The 19191-nt window shown below is 36.2% G+C and overlaps 2 protein-coding genes across 2 annotated transcripts in view; one reads left to right on the forward strand and one right to left on the reverse strand.

The window, feature by feature from the left end:
• Window positions 1-19191, reverse strand: part of LOC134855116 (splicing factor 3B subunit 1-like) — a 602997-nt gene that overhangs the window by 294301 nt on the left and 289505 nt on the right. The gene's annotated exons all lie outside the window — the stretch shown is intronic.
• Window positions 293-8609, forward strand: LOC134855466 (uncharacterized). The gene is made up of 6 exons (XM_063871999.1): window positions 293-745; window positions 1883-2092; window positions 2649-2731; window positions 3449-3572; window positions 7786-7956; window positions 8285-8609. Exons 1-6 carry the CDS (start codon window positions 633-635, stop codon window positions 8481-8483), a joined length of 900 nt encoding a protein of 299 aa, XP_063728069.1. The 5' UTR covers window positions 293-632; the 3' UTR covers window positions 8484-8609.

Here is a 19191-nt window from a genome sequence, read left to right on the forward strand (position 1 = left end):
GCGAACGGTTAGTCAAAAATGGTGACGAAACGGCACACCATCTCAACTCTTGATTCTGATTGGCTTGAAAGTAGTTTTCTGATTCAGGCGCTGACCTGGTGTCAGTTAACTTAAAAAAGAACAATTTTTATGATATCATTTGAAAGCTTTGTAGATTTACAGCCATATGTGACATAATGGTATAGTTATAACTTCGGCTCAACAAGATATACTTAAAAAGCATACGATTATGAATGTTCAGAATTTTGATAAGAATATCAGTTATATGTATTTGCAAGTTAAACTACTTGATTTGTTAGTGCGTTACTCGTGTGCGATAAATGAGTCGTTTCAAGATTTACAATATATATTATTTACTGGTGCATCGTAACATTCACCTCGTTTTTGAGCCGAAAAGTCAACAAAATCAGTATTGTGTGCTGCACCTTCGACAATAAGTTGCTCTCTGATTTAATTTTCGACCAAACTTTCAAATTTTTAGTTTTCAAATTTTTAGTCTTCTCACTTTGCCGAAAAAGAATACGAAAGTTAAGCAAGAGATCTGTAGGCTATAAAAATTTAGATTCTAGTTTACCTGCAAAAGTTCACTTCGAATTCTGATTTTGGTTTGATCTTGTGGTCACATTTCAAAGATGAAGAACTGTGTTTTCCCCTTGGCTGAATCTGAGTCGATGAGATCCAAGATGGGAGTTCATCTAATTCTTCTGGCACTGATGATTTCCAGATGTTCTTCTGGCTCTCACGGGTTTGTAATATCTTATTTTCTTCTTGCTTCCAAAATAGAATTCAGAGAGTTAATTTGAGTTGGTTCCGTTTTGACGACTCAACATTGTTACGAGTGCCATACTCATGACCGAAGAACCTATTTTAGGCGAAAGCCTGTGTCAATCAAAATGTTCAGAACTAGCCTAATTTTCACGCAAGTGCAAAATAGGTAATTCTTCAATTTTTTGTTAACTGTTTTTGATTGAGTTCTAGCTGTTTTTAACGTATTTTTTCATCATCTTTGTTTAAGACTGATACTCTGCACTCAGGGGTGGATTTAGGGGGGGGGGACGCTTTCCCTCTCCGGGATTCGACCCCTGCCGACCCAAAAGGTCCCCCTTTGTTCTAATTTGAGATACCCATTTTTGGTGACGGAACCTAAATATTTTCTAAAGGCGTCTTTGGCGCCAATATATACTATTTTGAGGGGGGAGCGCGTGCCAAAAAAATGCGATTTTTTGGTCAAAATTCTCCAAAATGTGCTTAAAAACGCTTTTTTGGCCCAGCTTTTTTGGCAGAAAAAATCCTAAATCCGCCCCTGTCTGCACTACTTAATTGTCGGCAGCACAAGTCGACTTCTTCATAGACACCACCCCCCCCCTCCTTGAATATTGGCCCCTCCAAATTATGGGGGGTGTGAATGGACCCCACCGTAGTTTTTATACCATAAATTTTATACCCAAAATTTGTTAGAATTATATGTCATTTTTGAGAGCTCCAAATCAAAAAAAACTGTGTTTTAGCGCAAAAAAAGTGTCTTCTGAATAATATAACTTAAATCTTATGCCAATTTTATTGTTCTAATGGTCTAATGTTCTAATTCTTATTTTATTGTTCATGGCTGATTTACCATTATTTGTATCAGAATTGATCCAAAGTTGCGGGACGCCCCCCCCCCCCCCTGATAATTTTGAACCCCCCGCAATGAAAAACGCCTTTTTGTTCAAAAAATACTCAGCCCAATGATAATTTTCAACCGGCCCGCAAATTACGTATTGCAGATTAATCAAATTTTCTAATAAATGCGCTTGCGGAGCCGGGCCAAAAGATCGGAATTCCCCCTGAATTGATATTTCCCCCTTGGGTTGACAGTTTTTTTTTGTTTTCGGAACTACAGCAGTTCGGAGTGGGATGATAACGAGGACTACACAAACTGGACTGGAATTGCCTTCGAGTGCCAATCCTCGTCTGTATTCGTGTGTGAGCCAGTGCAAGCCTGTTTCGATAACCGTGACTGTCAGGTAAATGGACAGAGTAGCCAGTTCTGCTGTGGATCAGTGTGTATCGGCCTGAGTAAACAGCATTGCCAACAACAACAGTTTCCGTTGTAAGCACTGCTCTTTTTATTCATCGTCATAATAAATCATAACTTTATTTTCAAGAAGGTAACAGTTTGCCAAATTTACAAAATTAAACATAGTTGTCAATAAATCTCCCCTTTGGACCATTTGAGATATACATTTTTGGCTGACTGACACTAAAATTTTTCCTTGGGCGCCAATATATATTAATCTTGACGTCGGAGCGCGCGCCGAAAAAACGCAATTTTTTGGTGAAATTTTTCCGAAAGTGCCTAAAAACGCCTTTTTTGGCCTGTTTTTTTTTTTCAAAAAATTGCCTGCGGCGCAGAAAATTTGGTCAAATTTGGTGTATAGTGATTTGGGAGAGCTCAGAAAATCAATTTGGTTGGCCTAAAAAAAGGGCGAAAAAATTCCGAGATCTGCGCCTGTATGCTAGCCTACAAAGGAACGTGAAAATTTATTGAAATTTAAAATAATTTTCAAATACTCTTTGACTGTAGAAACTATTTTAAACAGCGTTTCGTTCGGACTCGTTGTCGGTAGAACTAAATTGTAATACTGAAATGTTCTGTTTTGGTTCAGTCTGATTCCTCTGACAGCTGTGATCGGAACCCTCCTTCTTGTACTCACAGTCTACATTGTCATCAGATGGAACACTAAAAGATGTAAGCTATTCTTCATGCCTCATTTGAAGTTCATCCTCCAAAGACCTCCATTTGATACATAGCTTATAATCAGTGATATCCATTTAAGAAGCATTTTATATTAATTTGATATATTTTTTGAAGTTTAAATTTAATTAAATGAGAAAACTAAAACAAAAAATAAGTAAACATTTTCGTTTTAATGTTATAATTTAGTAAATGAGAAAGGAATAATTGTGGACTCTAACTCTTGCCTGGATGAGCCAATTTGAACTCATCTGGTTATTAAATGTTAATTTTTTGTATTTTTAAATGGAAATCACGGTTTATAGATCCTTTATCTTATATATCATCGAAATGTACTTTCAGAATTGATAATGTTTTTTTTGGGAAGTAAGTTATTCACCAGGAGTTTTTTCCAGCAGGAACGTGAACAAAAACAATATTTTAAACCCGTATTTGCAAGGAAGCTTCTGCGTAATTAGATATTGTTTCCGTCATTAATAAACGTCTTAAAATAATCTGTGAGAGCATTATTCTTTAATAATTTCGAGGCCAATCTTGGCTCTTTTCTGTTGTCTGGGCCAAAAACAGGAAAAAAAGCTTTTTGAGATGAAGTTTCAAATCATTTTTGAAAAAATTCTTCTGTTATTGATTGATTTCAGTCAATCAGAAAAAAAACATGTCTTTTGAGAACCGAACAGAAAGCAATTGAGTAATTTCCCCGTTTTGTTCCAGTGTGTCATGCTGATGTGGAACAGCTTAATCTGCACTCCAGAGTTGTTGGTTTTGTGCGCAATGTGACCAGTGCCGACGACATCAACCCGAGGAATCTGCAGCCAGCATCAGTTATGGGGATGACGTAAGCTATTTTTCATCATCTTATGTGAAGATATGATTTGGTGTATATAGTTGGACTTGAATAGTTTCTTTTATATTAGGTGTTAATGAACGAAATGAATTTTTGCTGATTTAGGTCGTGTGCTTTTTCTGTTTTTAATTTATACTTTAACGGTTGGGTTTGTGATTTATTTTTAGAAATTTCGCGTTTTAATTCATTTTAAAATTGAAAGGCAAATTACGCTCTTCAATAACAATATTGTGCATGTCGGAAAAAAACATGAACAACTTTTACTTTCAAAAGTGATTTTTTTTATGTTTTCACAGTGGAATGAAAAACTTCCTGTCGATCCTGTTTTCTCAATTGGGGTGTATTTTATCGGAAACGCTGTAAATAGTTTTTTTTGCCTTTGAAATCTGCAAATTGGTGCTTGTTTGTCCAAAAAAGTTCCAAAAGGAAGAATAAATCTGGAAGTAATTTGATCAAAAAAATGAATTTACTTTTTTTTTAGTCATTGAAAGCGCACAAGTCTTGTTCTTCTTATTTAGTATTCAAATTCAGTGATTTTAAAGGGCTCTTCTGGCCATTTTTATGCACTTTTATACCACGTTTTTTCAACGAACAAATGCCACAGTTTAGTTAGTTTAATTATGATCTGTTGAATCCGTCGATTATAACTAAAAATGTTATAAGCGCTCGTTGAATAATTAATGAGTGGAACTGATCACATCATATTAGATAATGGGCTTTTTAGCAAATGGCCCTTTTAGCATAAAAAGTGAAAACTTGGTCTTCTAGCAGACTAATGTAGTACAACTGACGCATAATTGATTGACAGACGTGAAAAGATGCTTAGTCTGGAGTTGAGCTTCCCCAATTTAAACAATCATCGGACCTCGGTATAGGTTTTCCCAGTTGTTAGCGATTCCCAGAACAACTAGCGAAAGGGGTGAAATTCGTTACAAGGTTCAAAATTCACATATTTCTTAGCCGTTGAAATAATTCTTTATAGGCGTAGTGATTCTTTACTAGGTACCATAGGGGGATAGTTAGCAAGATCTTCATCATCTCGCCAATAGTCAACAAAACATTATCAACGGTAAAAACAAAAATCTCAAAATTTGCGGCAAAACACTGATTTACGCGAACAAAAACATCCGCGCCGAATGTAAGCGCAACAGAGCAAGGAGTCGTCACTTGCCAATGCCACTTTTGAAATTAGCGTTCTGACTTGTCAATTGTTCTGAGTCTGCTAAAAAGTCAGTCTGCTCAGCAGCCAGTCTACTAAAAATTAGTCTGCTATAAAATCGGCCTGCTAAATTACTTAGCACCGTACTACCCACCTGTTGATTATGGTTCCTTGTTGCTATGATATCAGTACTTGTCAGCACCACCTGACTGCGTGATCTGATTGGCCATCTGGTGCTTCGAATCGCATCAGATGGTGCGCTGCGAGTTGCATGTAATACTTGTAGTCATTTAATCGGTTAATTTGAGTTTGTAAAAGCCAGCTCTGAAGATTAAAAAAACAGTGAATGGACCTACCTGGCACTTTTGCTGGATAAGTTAAAATCAAGCAGAAAAAGAACTTTCATATGACAGTTAAATTAGGTTGAATGTAACGAACAGAAAATGAACTTACATGACACTCATATCAGGTTGAATGCAAAAAACAGAAAATGAACTTACATGACGCTCATATTAGGTTGAATGAGCCAAACTGAAAATGAACTTATATGAGACTCATATTCGGTCCATTTGCGAAAGACCGAATGTGCAAATTTTTTTTCAACCAATCAGAGCTCAGTCTTCAAAAATCAAAAGAGTTAGGCAATAAATTCAGTCAGTTTTGGACAGGTTACTACGTGGCTTAAATCTGCCAAGAAAGAAGTCGATATCCCTGAATCGAAAGAGTTCGATAATACTGTTCCTTGGACGTGTCTCGAAACACTAACTGATGAGCAGGAGAAATGTCAATGATGAGCATTGAAACCAAGCGAAATGTTTTTTTTTCTACTTATTCCGCCCAAAACATTTTAAAAGGGGCGCTGAACAGTGCTGAAGTACAGCAGTGCCGAAAATGTATTGAGACGTACGAACGTTTCGGTAGATCTAGTTTTTTCCAACACTTCTCTTTTTTTCAAATTTTTATATATCATTTTCAAATTTGTGTTCTATCGCAAGTGATGCAAATCTCCGCCTCGCCTCTGTGTTAAAACTCCGGCCATGTTCCTTGAAAAAAGGAAGACAAACAACATTATTGAAAAGCAAAAGTGTAAAGATCACGAAAAACGTGATCGACTTCTAGTTTCTTAAGTATATTTACACTTGCGATTTGCAAGCGTTATTTAATTTGTAGATTTCACCGCGGAATATAAAATGAACCGATTATTTCAGTTTTCGCAAATTAATTTAAACCAATCGTAAAAGTGTAAAGGACATTTTTTTTTGGAAATTCAAAGATCTTTAAGGCAGATCTTTTTCTGTTTCCTTGCTTTCATGGACTCTTTTCCGACTGTCTGTTGGCTATGTTTGTTATTTTGATTATGTTATATAGTCCGGGTAGATTCTCAGTGGGTACGCAATGTGCCTGTGTTCTATTCACTCCATACTAATCGAATTACTTTGAGTAAATAGACAACAAGCACATTGCGTACCCTCTGAGAGTCTACTCGGCTTAACCAACAAAACCAAAGTTATAAACAAAAGAAAAACTTGTTCTAAATTTTTTGAATTAATAATTTTTGTTATTACCCTTGCGATAAGCAAGAGTATTACAATCAGTACTATAGGTATTACAATCGGTACTATACTTATTCCCGTAAACACTTTTGTCCACAGGACTCACTCATGTGGACCCATTCGTCTCTGACATGCTCAAATTCTGGGTAACCAAATAAAACTACTAATATCTAACTAGCAATTAGAAGTACTATCATACAGGTAGTAACTAGTTAAAGCCTGTTTCAGGTTGTAATTATCTTCAGTTCATGTTATATGGCGACTTAGTCAGTTTATATTGCGTAATTTTGATGGCAAATTATATTCGTGATTGATTGTGTTTCAGTTGGATGGGTCGTAAAAACTTTTAAAACTTGAGAAAACTTCTTTGACAACAGTTTTGTTTTCGGCTCAACAGGTTTCGTCCCAAAGTTTGTCATCTTTGTTACCACTCGGTAAATGATTTCTTTTTCATTTTGATTTTTCTGAGTTTTATTTGACTTGGTTTTTTTTCCATTCACTATCTTGCAGCGCAAAAGTTTTATGCATCGCAAGTGTTGCTTAGCTTCGCTTCGTATCTGTGTAGCTATTTTATGTTCTTAAAACTGCGGTTTCAAAAACTGCTATTGCTCTAGACAAAAAATTTATTGACAAATATTATCACAATTAAAAATAATTTTGAAAACATCTGAAAAGTTACGATTATTCAAATTAGATATTCAGATATTTTGATTTGACTGTTCCATTTTTTTCCCAGAAATTGGGCGGATTTGTTCTAAATATGCATCGTCTGTTTCGTGTATAATATCTCTTTTGTTTAACTGTTAAGAAATAACCTTACATAGTTATAATGTAACTTGCAGCATTTTTGGCTGGTTGTATAATTGTAGTCGTATGCGTTTATTGATTTTTTCAAAAAATTTCATCTATCGTGGTGAAGTTTACTGTTTACAAAAGTGAAATGCTGCTAAGAAAACATAAACAGCATGTGTCTAATTTTGGTCTTTGTAATGTTTTGTACGGCTGTCTGTTTCTTGTGGTTTTTAAAAGCAAACTGAGCATGATATGAACCGGGGTCGATAAAATGTTCGCTGATTGATTTGCATAACTAAAATTAGTTATATTCAGATTATTGCATTTGCTGAAAAATCAAAAGATCCGTTCCACTTTTTCTCTCTATTGCAGAAGGGAGAAAAAATTTACTGAGTACAATAATTGCATATAATCAAGCGTTAAATTAGTTATTCATTGGGATGAATATTCTTATTTAGGTACCACAGGGCAAATAGTCAAAGAGATCCCGAAATAATTCTGCAGTTCACCTGAAATTCGAGAAAATCTGTCAAAAATTGAGCTCTAACTTCGAAAAATAAAAATTCCTGCTATTTTCGTTAAGATGAAACAACTGAATCTATTTTTATAGAAAACAAAAAACTATCAAAAACAACTTCTGATTTTTGTTCATTTTTTCACACTATTCCGTCTGATCTCAATTTTGCTTTGATGTTTGCAGTTTGAATGTGAACGAATTCCGCCGCCAGGAAACTCAGCCCACAAGCCAACCACAGCCCGGAGAAGACGACGAGTTCAAACCCAGACTGCCCAAGTACTCTTTGAACCGAGATGAAGTGATTCCAGAAGCTAATTATGTAATGCGATATGCAGAACCACCAAACAGTCGAAGGTTAATAATTTTTCCTAGCTGATTTTCATATTATTGTTTCGTCTTTCGGAAAAAAGTGATGGAATATTTGTGCTCGGGGTGATTTTTTCGCCTGAAAAGTTTCGACTTTTCAACTAGCTATTTTTGACCGTATTTTTGTATATCATCTGAAAGCAATTATGATGACTTTAGCTCAAATTTAAAAAGGTTTTTTTACCTGTGATCATTTTTAGCAAAGTCTATTGGTTTCATTTTAGCCTTTACCGTCTATCTTTTAATGTCCTATTTACAATAACAGTTAGAGAATCGAAGTAATTTATAATCATATAATAATTCTTATTAATTTCAGAACAAGTGAATCAACAACACACGAACCAGACGAACCACCTCCGGCGTACAGCATTCCAGGCACGCCAGAAAGAAGGGAATCGAACCAGCAAGACGATACTGGTGCGCCGCCAGACTACGAGTCATCGATCCGTACAATCAGCAACACTCAAATCGATGACTCAGCCGTGTATCAGTACGCCATACCGCCTCTGCCATAGTCTTAAAAATCATTTTATTGGGAATCAAAGAAAAATGAAACAGTCAAAAAGTAATCAAAGTAATTTGTTTTGCGTGCTATTTTTCAATGTACTTAGTTTTTGTTAAAATTAAATAGCGTAATTTAATTATTTTCAAATAAGTGTACTCAGGTAGAGCTAGTAGTAGCACCTTCTACTGGAGTAAACCACAGCTAGTAGTGGCACCTTCTACTGGAGTAAACCACAGCTAGTAGTGGCACCTTCTACTGGAGTAAACCACATGGTAGTAAGGACAGGATGGAATATCAAAGTTGACAAGGTCAAAGATGGTTTGGTGATTATGAAGCTACCGCAGTTGTGATTGCTCACAGTGTCGTTGATTTTATTGTTGTGTTTCAGGGAGCAATCAATTCAAATCCTTTTGATTTGTAAATCCTTTATAATGATAATAAAACATAATAATAATAATAATAATAATAATCATAATAATAGCTTTAAAAATCATTTTATTGGGAATCAAAGAAAAATGAATTACAGCTACCCGCTACAATTACATGGTTGGCAAAAAAAGCCTCAGATGACTTTGCGAAAGCCAATTTGTTCAATGAGTATTTCCAAAGCGTTTACACTGTTTCAAGTGCTTTTGTCGACCCCTTCGGCCCTAACCCAGCGAGCATCCTTAAAGATTTTGATACATGGAACGTGTACTGGGCATTGTGTATAAGCTTGACGAGACCAAGTTAAGAGGCCCCGACAATTTGCCTCCGTCTTTTTTCAAAAATGCAGGTACCATAACCAAGAGCTTGTCAAAAATATTCACAAAAGTGAAGCAAACTGGTATATATCCTCTTAGATGGAAAATAAGCAAACTTAGACCACTCTTCAAAAAATCAAAAAAAGGGGACAGGCGAAGCGTTGAGAACTATCGGCCGGTGGCTTTGATTGATATAGCATCGAAATGTTTGGAAAACTGTCTGTTTATTGCCCTCTACGAATGGGTGTCTCCTCTGATTCCCGACGTTCAGCATGGTTTTAGACGTGGACGGTCTACTTTGACCCAGCTTCTACAGTATGTGGACTCTTTATACCGAGCAGCCGACACAACCAACTTAGTAGACAGTGTCTACCTTGACTTCAGCGAAGCTTTTGATAAGATCGATCATGATCGGTCGCACGCAGTTCGTGGAAGTGAATGGTGTGCAGTCCGCTACTCTTCCAATACTCAGCGGTGTCCCGCAAGAGTCCCTTCTAGGTCCTCTCTGTTTCTAATGTACAGCTTCGACTTCTGTGAAAAATTAGCCTGCGATGCGTTTACTTTCGCTGACGATGCCAAATTGCTGTCTATAAGACAACGTCTCTCTCCGCCGCATGTTCTGCAGCATGACATGCAATTGCTTCACCGTTGGTCAGAAAACAAGAAGTTACCGTTCAACCTGGAGAAATGTCATGTCACCTCCTGCCCAGTCAACTGAAGAAAAAGACCTTGGTGTTATGATAACGAATGACTTGAAGTGGAATACGCACATACTTTCCCGTTGTAAAAAAGTTCATTGCGTGCTACATCTGTTGATAAGAAATGTATCTACTCTTGCATCTTGGAGAACCAAATGTGACTTGTATTAGTCTATTGTGCTACCTGTGCTGACCTTTTGTTCTCCGGTTACGTCTCCATCGAAAGCCGCCCTCACAAAACTTGAACAGGTACAGAAGCGAGCCATAGCTTGGATCCTTAGTTACGAGTGTACTTAGAGAGATCGCTTAGTCTTCTTGAATTTGTTACCACTAACGGTGAATCTTCAAGTTTATGACCGCCTGACTTTCTCAAAGATCATGAATGGTGTGTATGACTTCAAACGGCATAAGTGCATCACTTTCAAGAGCTCTATTAGTACTCGTTCAGACTCAGCAATTTTCGCTGACCTCCCGAAAGTGAAGAAAGAGAGCTCGAGACAAAACTTTTTCTTCCGAACTGGACGCGTGGTAAATCAGATCCTTGCCTTCGTTGATGTCTATACTCTGGTTGACCTCAAACAGCGTTTACTGAAGTTCTTTTGGTCTTACTTTCATACACACTACAACTTCTATCGTCCATGCTCTTGGCGCTTTGCCTGTGATTGCGCACAGTGTCGTTGATTTTATTGTTTTGTTTCAGGGAGCAATCCCTTCAAAACATTTTGATTTGTAAATCTTCTATAATAATCATAATAATAATAGGCTTTAAAAATCATTTTATTGGGAATCAAAGAAAAATGAAACAGTCAAAAAGTAATCAAAGTAATTTGTTTTGCGTGCTATTTTTCAATGTAATTAGTTTTTGTTAAAATTAAATAGCGTAATTTAAATATTTTCAAAAAAGTGTACTCAGGTAGAGGTAGTAGTGGCACCTTCTACTGGAGTAAACCACATGGTAGTAAGGACAGGATGGAATCTCAAGTTGACATGGTCAAAGATGGTTTGGCGATTATGAAGCTACCGCAGTTGTGAATTGAATTAAATGGCATTTTCATAACGCTCAGGGTGGCGACGAGGGAGGACAGTGAATTCAATACAGTCAGCCTCCAAAGGGTCTCCTTTTAGTTTGTCGTCAGACTTGTAATAACATCCAATTTTCGTTGAGCAAACCAAAATTTTTTTCAAAGGCTCCTTTGTAGCCATAGTATTATCCTTGTGACGGTGTGAATTCACCCAAAATTATTTTTTTTCAAGATTTTTTAAAAAAAATTCAGCAAAAAAAAAATTTGTATTGCTGAAAATTGGGCTGAAATTTGGTCTTTTCGCGTTTCAAGAGAGCTAAAAAAAACATTGATGCTCGAATAAATCATAGAGTCAACACAAATTAGATGCGTTAGTAGACACGTAATTAGTAGACGCTCAAACGCTGTTGAAATATTTGGGGCTTACTAGAGGTTTTGAGTTTCACTAAATTTATTTTCTTGCTTTATAAATTGTCGTACGCATCGAATTAAACTGTTTTAATTCGAGAAACAAAGCTTGCAAGTGAACAGAAGTTCAATTTCCTTAATTAACCTGTCCAAAAACAAAAAGTAACATCACTGAAAATTTGATCTTGACTTTGCAGCTAAATAAACTGATATTCGTTTCAGACATCACGAAGCGGAAAAAATTTAATACAAAATCGCGGTTATTACGGTTTGATAGTGTCTTTTAACCCTATTTTTTGCACTTAGGTTTGTAAATTGCTCTTAAGTGATCAATCTTTTCGTGCAACAACGATGTAACTCTATCGTATTCTGTAGTAACTAAAACTTTGTAAAAATCATCCTTAAATTGACAAATGCGCGACCGGAAAAAAAGTTTTTCCATAACAGCTTGAAAATGCATTGAAGAATGTATGAGTTTTTGTGTTCCAAAAATCACTAATTATTTTTGCTTGTTTTGGTAAGTGATTGCTTTGTTCTGCCAAATGACAGTGTGTTAGATTGGCATTCATGTCGCTTTATTTTTCACAGCTACTTCGAATTCATAATTCGGAACCTCCTAAAATTAGTCCAAAATTCTGTTTTTCAGATTTTAATCGAATTGCAATATCATGTTCTCTGTCCGAATAGTTTATTCGGCTGCTATGATTATTTTTTTCTTCTAAAGTTAAGGGGGGTTTAATGAATGCCATTTTGGCCAATTTGGCACAATTGACGCGAGATATATTTCGCGCTATTAACGCGTAAGCGGAGATTTAATCCGTCTTAGAAATTGTTCCAAATTCGTTGAAAGAAGCTTATTTGCCATAATTGATTTGTTACAAGGAACGAAATCTATCTTTTTGTACTTTACCTGCGTCACTTGTAAAAACTTTGGTGAGTATCAGAAAACGACGAGCAGTGGTACTGGAACATTTTAAAAGCATTGTGGCAGAATTAGCGCAGCCATATTTCACAACCGGACAGAAAAAATAATATCACAATTTTATGAATATCTGAGACAGTAGAACTTTAAAAAGTTTCTCAATACCTAGGGCTACTTTATAAAAAATAAATACTGAATAACCATACTGAAGTCGTTAATGTTTGGCTAAACTAAATTTCTGGAGTGACATCGATTAAGAAAAATGGTTTAAAAAGTTTTTGTCAATTTCATTCAATCTGTATTTCAATAAGTTATCGTAATTTACATTTCGGCAGCAAAATTAACTCTTTTAAAGCTTAAGCATATTCAGACGCATAAATTACAAACGGAAGTTTGAATTTGTTTACTCGAAGCGTGAGTACTTGAAAACATAAAATTGACGAGCTTCAAATCTGTAAAAATTTAAAACTATTGCTTAAACTAATTCCCTAATTTCAACCAATTTACGTTAACAGAAATTCAAACCTTTTTCAATTAATCACACACTTTCTGAGTTTTTGGGAAGCAGTTGTACCGATGTCACAGAGCTCCAGAAACAACAAAACTAGAAAATAGTGGACATAGTTAACTTATTAATCCAGTTTAGTACTGAACACATTGGTATGGTTTTTTGGCGCAATTTTTGGAGCAACTAAAGTTTGTCGAATAGAAGCAACTTTTGAGAAAAATGACATTTGAGTAGATTAAAATAATTAAGAAATTTTTTATTTTAAATGTGATCTCTATGATTAGTAATGTCTTTAAGAAAAACTTGCGATTTAGTTTTGATAATGAATCTGTTCTGAAAAAATTTCAATGTAATGGTCGAAAGTTCTCAGGAGCTTTTTTTTACAATCTTGTTTGTTCTCCAGGTTGCAAATTCAACTTTGTTTTATTGGCTGCAAATTCACGATTTTGTAATTGTATAGCACGGTAGTAGAATTGAAATGCAGGAAAACTTTCAATTCGCACACGCTAAAAGTTACATCATTACGAGGCCAAACTGTGCATTTTGTGCATTGTATTCAGATTCCGCAACAAAAACGCTCCTTTTGTTCTTATTTTGTGCTTGAATTTCCTTTGATTGTTCCGACAAGTTTAAACAAAAAGTTTAAACACCTGTCTATGGATTCCAGGAACTTACAGACACAAAATTGTGCACCTATCCAGTGCACAGTTTGGCCTCGTAATGATTGAATTGTGAATCATCGAACAATAAACACAAGCCCTGAGTTTTCCAGGTGCTCTTGATTGTCCAAGAAAACTTAACATAAAACTTTAGAAAGTTTCCCCGTGATTTAAAGCTGGACATAAGTACAGTTTTCTTTCAATTGTCTGAATACAAAAACGTGCGGGTTTGAAAACAAAGAGAAAGTTTGCTGGTGTATTCAGATTAGAATCGGAACAAAATACTGATCAATCTTAGTTGTTGTCTATACCAGATGGCTCACAATGTTTCTTTTTTTCTTTCTAGACCTAAAGCATGGCCGTTGAAGAAACTGAATCCAAAGCATTATTTTTCAAGGAAGTTCGTTTGTCCGCAGCAGTTTACTAGGAGAACTTGGGCAAACCGGATACATAGAAGAGAGTAAGATTTGACAAGTGCAATAAAGTTTTTTGTCTAAGTCACTGTTGAACTCAGAATGGTAAGCTGCTATGTCTATTTCAGTTCCGTTCTGATAATTTGTCTTACTTGTTGTATAATAACTTTATCACAATCATTTGTTTGCTTACTTGCACACTAACAATCTGAAACAAAATTTGTCAAAGAGTTGATCAGTTTTGTCAATGAATTGATAGTTTTTTTGGGTTTGACATCAAAATGGACTTTTTTACATCGTGTCTTCATCCTATGTGCGTTTCGAAATTTTTGAAAAAAAAGTGACGGAAAATTTGCGCTCGTTGTATTTTTTCAATAGACAATTTTCGACTTTGTAACTGACAATTTTTGACGGGTTTTTCAAGTTGTTGTCCTAAAATCAAAAATGAAAAATGATTTAACGGTGTAGATTTTACATAAAATTGTAAGGGCTGTAAGGTTGCTAATTTGGTCATTTTGGAAGAAAAATTGGGCGTTAATTTTTGTTATATTAACGCACAACCGGAGATTTAATCTGTCTAAGAAGTCAGTACGCTCGCAATTAGCAAGCGTTATCAAAACGGATTAACAACTTTTTCTTCTTGTTAACAACTACTTAAACAAAATCAGCTGAATCAGTGAGCCTGGCTATTCTGAGAAAAAATGAATCTGTTTTATCAAAGAATCTGTTCTGAAAACTTTTCAAAGCAATTATCAAAAACTATCAGGAAATTTTTGTTCCGACTTTCGATACGAAAGTAACGGAATATTTGTGCTCGTGTGGGTTTTTTTTCTTCAGACAAATTTCGACTTTTTAACTAGCAATTTTTGAAGGATTTTTTTTAAATCACGCAAAAGGTATTGATGCCCTGAGCTCAAATTTGATATTTCACTTGTGGCATTTTTTGTAAAATTACGGGGTTTAAGGATTGCCATTTGGGGCAATTGACGCGAGATATATTTCGCGCTATTAACGCGTAAGCGGAGATTGAATCCGTCTGAGAAATTGTTCCAAATTGGTTGAAAGAAGCTTATTTGCCATAACTGATTTGTTACAAGGAGCGAAATGTATTCTTTTGTTTTTATATGGCTTGTGGGAGGATGATTATTTTTGAAAAAATTTCAAATTTAAGAAAAATTTTTTTTTCATTTTGTTTTATTTCAATTAATTTTTCAATGTTATTACTGCTACATAAACTGGAACCAGGTCTAAATTAGAATTTATGTTTGGCTATAAACATGATTCTCTATTTCGATAAAATATTCCCAACTATATAATCATATTCCATCTCTAACATTTACACTTATTTGTAAATGCTGAAACTACTTGTAGTTTCAGCACCAGAGCAATTTGAATTAAACTTAGAATACAGTTGTTCTTCTTCTGGAAACTAACTCGCATAAACCAGTATACACTAGATCTATTGAGACTAGCAGATATGAAAGTAAGATTAAGATTGTTCTCAGACAAAAAGTTGCACGAATCTATCCGGCCCAAAATAAGATAACGTGACGAGCAGAAGGTATACCTTATCTGAAATTACTCTATGAGTATAACCAAAAGGTCATAACTCAATTCTTTTTGCTTTCAATTAAAACGAATATTTCTTAGCTATATTGAATAAGCTACCTCTTAAAAATCAAATAAAATTTTGAGGCCCAGTTTCAGGGTGCACTCAAAATTATTTTTGTATTTGGGCTCAAATTATTTAAATAGGCTAAAATTGTAAGGGCTTTGAAAAACTTTAGTTCTGAAATCTCGAACAAAACTGCTCGTATCAGGGCGAAGCCCTGATTGTTTTGATTACCTTTGAAAGTCTTTGGAGCAGTAAAACCACGAAAAATCTAAATGTAAAAAAAATTAATTAAATTTCTATTTTTTAAATTTGAGGTTTTTTGTGAAAAGAACCCCACACGCCATATTAAGTACAAAGTGATAGATTTTGCTCATATTAACAAATCTGTTATAGCTTATAAACTTCCTTGAACCAATTAGGAATGATTTCTAAGACGGCTGAAATCTCCGCTTACGCGAAAAACGATCACGGGTGAAACAATTATTTGAATTTAAACTCAAGACAATAATACCTTTCGAATGATCTAACAAAATCTGTCAAAAATTGCTAGTTAAAAAGTTGAAATGTGTCTGAAAAAAAAAACACCCACCCGAGCACAAATTTTCCGTTACTTTTGTTACAAAAGTAAGAATAATAAGTTTTGTGAAAAAAATCTGCTGGTCACAACGTCTGAAAAACGTTTATAAATTGTACGCACTCACTGAAACTGCAAATTTGTATCAAAAATGTCAATCCAGTGCTGCGAGAAAAATTACTTGTTCATTATAGTTCGCAGAGTTCATTAAAGTCTTTCATGCTTAAAATGGATATTCAAAATCCTCCTGTTTTTTGTTTATTGTTCCGACTTTCGAAACGAAAGTAACGGAATATTTGTGCTCGGGGTGGGTTTTTTTTCTTCAGACACATTTCGACTTTTTAACTAACGTTTTTTATCGGAACTTTTTAAAAATCATTTGAAAAGTATTGTTGTCCTGAGCTCAAATTTGAAAAGATATTTCAACGGTGGTCATTATTTGTAAAATTACGGGGGTTTAATGACTGCCATTTTGGTCAATTTGGGACAATTGACGCGATATATATTTCGCGCTATTAACGCGTAAGCAGAGAGTTAGTCCGTCTGAGAAACTGTTCCAAATTGGTTGAAAGAAGCCTATTTGCCATAAATGATTTGTAACAAGGAGCTAAATCTATTCATTTGTATTCTGGCCTCTTTTATAACTCGAATAAAAACAGGAAACAGAATCGGCTTATTTCAAGAGAATCAAAAAACGGCGAATTTTAGTTAACTATATTGCACAGAATTAGCAACAACATTACACGTATCAAGTTAAAAAGTGGGCTTGTTCATGCGCTGATTTGTGTGATTCATGTGTTTTTTCACAATGAATTCATACTTAGTTCACGCAGTTTAATTAACAGAAACTCAATTGCAAACCAATTTGGAACCGATTAAAATATTAGCATTTTATTTTCTGTCAGACTCGGCTCTAATAGGATTTTCAAATGAAACGACTTAGAATCGAACCCACGCTGAACTCCCCGGAACGCACTATGTATACGCTGGGCTATATAGCTGGTATTGCTAAGCAACTATACTGGCTCTACACTATACTAGCTTTCATGCTTTCAACTTTAACGCTTTGTAGCCTTAACATCCTCCACCCCCGAAGAAGCGAGAACCGGAACGAGCTTAACGAGCGGCCGAGTGTAGTTTCCGGAAACGTTCCTTAGGTTTGCGGAGTGTGCGGTGTTGTCTTTGCCGTAGTTTAGCGACATTATGCGTGCTAGTGGGTAGTGGCCCGCTAGGGCTGATGGGTTCAACTAACCACACCATATCTATCGTTTTCAAAGTTTATACGGGAGGAGCATGCCACTTAACTCTTTTATTGAAGGTAGAGACGTACTCACTTAACCATCGGTGCCAAATTGCGTTTGCGTACGACTGCGCACGGGCATAGCGTTTAGAGTGAGAATAGTTTTCACTCGATCTTAGAGATGGAAACGTTGGATTGTGCTGACCTAAGAGGAAATGATTCGGCGTCCAAGCCTCAAGACAATCTGGGTCGTCAGAAACGGGAGTGAGTGGACGGGTGTTTAGTGAACCTTCAACTAGGCACATGGTTGTGTTTAAAAACTCGTCAGTCAATTTTCTTGACCCTAAGATTGCATAAAACACGCGCTCACAACTGCGCACTATTCGCTCCCATGCTCTACCGTGATTTGGTGCACTTGGAGGATTATACTTTCAGTTAATGCCTTTGTGTACGAGCGACAGTGGAGCTTCTGCGTTCCAATTTTTGATTCACAGAAGAAGCTTGTTTTTCGGCTCCTACAAAGTTTGTTCCGTTGTCCGACCAAAATATTGAGGGTGTTCCTCGCCTAGAAATAAAGCGCTCGATAGTCATTACACATTAACTTGTGTCCATATATGGAACCAACTCAATGTGAATTACGCGAGTCCTTAAGCAAGTAAATAAAAAACCCCAGCGTTTCTCGGAAGATCGACGAATGCTTACATGAAATGGTCCAAAATAATCGACGCCGCAGTTCGAGAACGGTGGCTGGCGTTAACCTAGACGCTCTGCGGGAAGATCAGACATCATTGGTGTAACGGTTTTCGCTTTTCGCTTTCTACAGCATACGCAATGTCTTTCAGTAACTCTTAGTGAAGATCTCAAGCGTAGTATAACAAATTGTTGATGAATGACGAACCGAAGGTAGTCAACGGACTGATATTCGTGCTTAATGTGATAAAAACGGAGAAACAATCGGATTAGGCGATGGCGGCTATCCAAAATTATTAGATTGCGAGTTTCGAATGCGGTTGCGGAGAGACGTTGGATACGGCCGGTAGATCTAATTTAAGCGTTCGGTCCGATAAAAGGCGAATACGATGCTATACGGCTAGATGTTTTTACATGTTGTCCAGCTGCTAATTGCTTACATTCAGCTGGGAATGACTCAAACTGCGAAAGATGCAAAAGTTTTTCCTCTGCAATGACAAGTTCTGCTGGATCAATTATGACCTTATCTGGTGATCTGAAATGTTTATGCTTTGGTGAGAGTCTCAACATATAAGCGACCAGCCGTTTTATCTTGGAGAACGAGCTATACTCTTCCCAAGGGAAGGCAAAGTCACTCGAAACTGCAGTGCAAGGAAAAATTGAAGAGACCTCTAAACCCTCATTTAGATCGTAGAACGGACCATTCAGGCGAGTTTTCTCAGTAACTTCCCTATTTGGATTGAAAGGACAATCAGAAGTTTTCAAAAACGAAGGGCCGTTTACCCAACTGCTTTGCTTGAGAGAATCAGCAGTAATACCTCTAGTTTCGGGTTCAGCGGGGTTATTTTCGCTCAAACCATGGAACCAATGGTCAATTGATGTTGACTCCAGAATCTCGGCTACTCTATTGGTTACAAACACGGGCTGTTTGCTTGTCGAGGTCAACCAGTGAAGCACTCTAGTGCTATCATTCCACATGAACACTTTTGAAATACGCAGTGTCAGAGCTTTCTCGATATCATTCTTCAGGCGACTAGCAAGAAGCGCAGCTTGAAGTTCCAATTTCGGAATTGAAAGCATCTTCATCGGGACTACTCTTGCTTTACCGAAGACAAACGCTAGTTGACATCTGGAATAGGCGTTGTTCTGAGCTCGAAGGAATGCTATAGAACAGAAAACGTCCAATGAGCTATCACCGAACATGTGCAGCTCAACGTCATCTACTG

Source organism: Symsagittifera roscoffensis, chromosome 10 (assembly GCF_963678635.1).
Source record: "Symsagittifera roscoffensis chromosome 10, txSymRosc1.1, whole genome shotgun sequence".
NCBI classification, from domain to species: domain Eukaryota; kingdom Metazoa; phylum Xenacoelomorpha; order Acoela; family Convolutidae; genus Symsagittifera; species Symsagittifera roscoffensis.

Excerpts from the sequence above, each read along its gene's own strand:
- LOC134855466 (XM_063871999.1), top strand. The coding sequence starts at position 633 with ATGAAGAACTGTGTTTTCCCCTTGGCTGAATCTGAGTCGATGAGATCC. Across the intron at positions 2,093-2,648 it reads CAACAACAACAGTTTCCGTT|TCTGATTCCTCTGACAGCTG; the intron begins GTAAGCACTGCT and ends GTTTTGGTTCAG. Across the intron at positions 3,573-7,785 it reads GCATCAGTTATGGGGATGAC|TTTGAATGTGAACGAATTCC; the intron begins GTAAGCTATTTT and ends TGATGTTTGCAG.